This window comes from Sapajus apella, unplaced genomic scaffold (genome assembly GCF_009761245.1).
Source record: "Sapajus apella isolate SASKATOON/1434 unplaced genomic scaffold, GSC_monkey_1.0 scaffold212, whole genome shotgun sequence".
NCBI lineage: Eukaryota > Metazoa > Chordata > Mammalia > Primates > Cebidae > Sapajus > Sapajus apella.
This window is the reverse complement of record NW_022437152.1, coordinates 251,720-256,099: the sequence shown is the minus strand read 5'-3', so window position 1 is coordinate 256,099 and position 4,380 is coordinate 251,720. Positions and strand designations below refer to the sequence as shown.

Here is a 4,380-nt window from a genome sequence, read left to right as displayed (position 1 = left end):
GGGCCACCCCCATCTGAAAGGTGCAGGAACTGGGCTGAGGTGTCTGTATAGAGGGGACCCCCCCAGTGCCACCCCCATCTGAAAGGTGCAGGAACTGGGCTGAGGTGTCTGTATAGAGGGGACCCGCCCGAGTGCCACCCCCACGTGAAAGGTGCAGGAACTGAGTTGCAGGGGGCCTTGCCCAGGGGAGCCCAGTCACAGCTCTGCAGCCTCCAGAGGTGCTGACCGAGGGGCGGGCAGCCGATTCCTCCTCCCACCTGGCGCTCTCCCACCTCTCCCCCACCAGATCGAGCGTGGCCTGTCCCAGGAACCACGGGGTTCTGTGGCTGAAGGTTCAGTGTGCCACATACTCCCACAGCAGGTGCTTCTGGACCATCCCTGGAAGGAATGGCAAGGGGCTGGGGACCACGTCACCTGCTGGGACCCCCATGAGGGGGATGGGTGATGGGTGGGTGCTCACCAGGCTCAGGGCCCAGCATAAGCCACCTCTACCCCAGTTTGGGGTAAACTCAGTTTACACTGGGGATAAGCCAGGTACAGCCCAGCAGAAAAGGATCTCAAGGTCAAAGGGGACCACAGCCAAATGTGGTCCCAAAGGAGTGGCCGTTAAATCCAGTCACTCCTTAACTCCAGTCACTCAAATAACCACAAGCCCCTGCCTGTGCCAGAGAGGACTCACCCAGGCAGCCATGGGGCAGGCAGCCTGGCTTCTCCCTGGACTGTGGGCAACGCCACACACCCCCCAGCTGACAGACCCCTGCCCCTGCGTCACCAGAGACACAGGTAGCCAGCAGTAATGTGGGCAGCATTGAGTCCCAGAAGGTGGGCAGATCCTGCGGTGGGGCACAGGTGGGGCACGTCAGGAACAGGACCTCTGAGCTGCACCTGGAGGGAGGCAGTGGGTGCCCTGCTAACCGATGTGCAAGGAGGGCCCTGGCCTCTGAGAAGGGTCTGGAGAGGTCACGGATCCTGCTCACGTCCCCCACCAGCACTCAGGCATGGGGGCCCACGGGAGCCACAGATAAGGCCACAGTCCCAGAGCCAGGGGCCAGGGAGTTACCCAGAGGTGGGAGAAGCCTCCCTCTGGGCAAAGGGGGTGGGACCTGGGGGCGGTGTCAGCCCCGCTCCAGTGTCCAGGGTCAGGGTGAGGCATCTCCCTCAGCCCTGCCCTGGGGTCACCGTGACCCGGCTGTCTGGACATTCCTGTGGCAGCCATGGCCTCAGTGCCGGAACTGACACCGGAGCTGACATGCAGGAAAGTGCCCGCGTTTAGAGCCCCGGAGCCACTGGGAGCAGGGAAAAACGGCTGTGGGGCCTGGCCTGGACCCCACGGGAGGCAGACCCCTCAGGGAAAGCAGGCGGCCAAGCTGGGGAGGTGGGCACAGCCCGCTGTCAGCTCAGCCCTCAAGCCCCTGCCACGCACACCAGCCCCTCCTTGCCCTGCCCGGGAGGCCCCAGCCGTGAGTGCCCTGTACACGGGGTGCCCGTCACCTGCCGAACCCCGAGGGTCTGACGGCACAGGCTGAACTGGGGATCAGCGGACGAATGAGGAAGTGAACGGGAGCAGGGCAGGAAGCTGGGGCTCGTGAAGGACAACAGGGGAGGCCAAGCGCGTGGCCTGCTGTTGAGGCCTTGAGCCCCTCACCGACTGCGGTCCCGTCCTCACAGGTCTGCCCGATGCCTACGCCAGCCCAGGCCCCCAGAGGCGGAAGGACTCTCCCCAGACAGGTAAGAGGACAGCGGCCACTGGTCCTGCGCCCAGACCACCCACCACCCAGGCCCAGGGTGCAGGAGAGAGGGACCCGCAGCCCAGGTCACCTCCAAGACACACACAGCCAACACACACACACACACACACGCTGCCCAGACCACCCAGGCCCGGTATGCAGGAGAGAGGGACCTGGAGTCCAGGCCATCCCCAAGACACACAGAACCCAACACACACACACACACACACGCACACACCCAACACACAGGACCAGCACACACACCTGACATACACATGCACACACACCCAACACAGCCCAATACACACTGTACACACACCCAACACCTATGCACACATATCTAGCACACACATCCCAGATATGTAAAGATACACACACAACACGCACAACGTACACATGCACACATGCCCAACACACTCTACACACACATGCACCCCATATACACACCCTACACACACACCTGAGATACACAAACCCATCACACGCACACAAGTCACACACACCCAACACGCACATACACCGCACACATCTACACAGCCCCACACACACACCCCCAATGCCCAGACACGCCTCACACATGTATGCACACCCGACACCTATGTGTACACACACAACACACATGTACACACAACACACACGTACACACTGCACACAGGTACACACGTATTTACACATACATTTACACAGACATGTACACACACACGTTTGTACATGTGCCCACGGTGGTGCTGACTCCTGCTCAGGAATATGCCACACCACTTGGGTTCACTCGGATGCCCACGTCTGGGGTTCCCACAGCCTGGCCCCAACTCAAAACCCTAGCCAGGGAGACGCGTGAGCTCTGCCCTGCCCTAACTCTACCCTAGCCCTGCCCTGCCCTGCCCTAGCGCTGCCTGGCCAGACTGGTGGGGACCCCGGGCTTTGAGTCGGCCCCGCTCTCTCCGCAGCCCCGGACAAAGGCCGCTGCTCCACGTGGGGGGCCGGGCACTTCTCCACCTTCGACCACCATGTGTACGACTTCTCGGGGACGTGCAACTACGTGTTTGCGGCCACCTGCAAGGACGCCTTCCCCACCTTCAGCGTCCAGCTGCGGCGAGGCCCAGACGGAAGCATCGCACGGATCATCGTGGAGCTGGGGGCCTCTGTGGTCACCGTGAGCGAAGGCACCATCTCGGTCAAGGACATCGGGTAGGCCAGGCGGGCTGCAGCCCAGGTCCCAGGGGTCGGGGGCCGGAGGACAGAGGGCTGACCACCGACGGCCCTGGCCCCACAGGGTCATCAGCCCACCCTACACCAGCAACGGGCTCCAGATCACACCCTTTGGCCAGAGCATGCGGCTGGTGGCCAGGCAGCTGGAGCTGGAGCTGGAGGTCATGTGGGGCCCCGACGCCCACCTCATGGTGAGGACGGGGGTCCGGGGTGCACCTGGGGCCCACGGCACCGGGGGGCAGGTGGGACTCAGTAGGGGCTGCCCTCCTTGGGAGTCCTGGCCAGCCCTGGGCAGCCAGGCACTGCGCGCCAAGCCGTGCGGACCCCCGGCCAGCAACCTGAGCCAGGACTGGGTTTTGTGGGTGACTCAGCTTGTCCACTGGAAAATGAGGCTCCCATGAGAAGAAGCAGGTTCAAGAGGCAGCACCTGCAGACAAGCAGGGTGGGGGGTGGGGGCTCTGCGTCCACAGCAGGAGTTGGGAGTCCCCCACGGCAGGCGAGGTCCACTGGCCCCCGCACCCAGCAGAGCTGCCTCCCGCAGGTCCTGGTGGAGCAGAAGTACATGGGCCAGATGTGTGGGCTCTGCGGGAACTTTGATGGGAAGGCGACCAATGAGTTCATCAGTGAGGAGGGTAGGTGGGGGGCAGGGCCGAGGGGGCCTCTAATTGTGGGTCAGCGCGGGGGGGACCTCTAAGTGTGGGTCAGGGCGGGGGGGACCTCTAAGTGGGGCCAGGGCTGGGAGCTCCCAGTGGAGGGCCTCTAGTCGGGGGTCAGGGCTGAGGGGACCTCTGTTCTAAGCAAGGGGGGTAGGTGGGGGCCAGGGCGGGGGGCTTCTATATGGGGCCAGGGTGGGAGGGAGCCTCTGGGTGAGGGGCAGGGCTGGGGGTGCCTCTGTTCTGAGCAAGGAGGGTAGGTGGAGTATGGGGCTGGGGGGCCTTTAGGTGGGGGTAGCCCCTGGGGCCTGGCCCCCATGGTGCTGACCCCTGTCCTGCACCCCCAGGCAAGCTCCTGGAACCCCACAAGTTTGCTGCCCTCCAGAAGCTGGATGACCCCAGCGAGATCTGTGCCTTCGAGGCCATCCCCAGCCCCCCGGTCCAGCAGGCCCAGCACGTAAGCGAGGGGGCTCCAGGGGGGTTCATCCCGGGTCTGACAAGCTCTCCGAGGCCACCAAGGCCCCAACAAGCAGCCCCATCACAGACGCCCTGTCCCAACCTCCCGGGCATGGTGGCGTGGGGTGTGGCCTTCACGCCTGTGACCCCGAGTGCCCCCCAGGCCCGGATCTGCACCCAGCTTGTGACCTTGGTGGCCCCCGAGTGCAGCGTGCCCAAGGAGCCCTTCGTGCTGAGCTGCCAGGCAGACATGGCGGCGGCCACCCAGCCAGGCCCGGGGAACAGCAGCTGCGCCACGCTCTCCGAATACTCCCGCCAGTGCAGCATGGAGCGGC

At 64.2% G+C, this 4,380-nt stretch overlaps 1 protein-coding gene across 1 annotated transcript in view; it reads left to right on the top strand.

Moving 5' to 3' along the window:
- MUC6 (mucin 6, oligomeric mucus/gel-forming) overlaps positions 1-4,380 on the top strand; it is a 24,904-nt gene that overhangs the window by 2,055 nt on the left and 18,469 nt on the right. Inside the window, 6 exon segments of the mRNA XM_032270575.1 lie at positions 1,669-1,728; positions 2,675-2,915; positions 3,001-3,127; positions 3,478-3,568; positions 3,937-4,046; positions 4,209-4,375. Of these exon segments, the coding sequence (XP_032126466.1) occupies positions 1,669-1,728; positions 2,675-2,915; positions 3,001-3,127; positions 3,478-3,568; positions 3,937-4,046; positions 4,209-4,375 (796 nt within the window).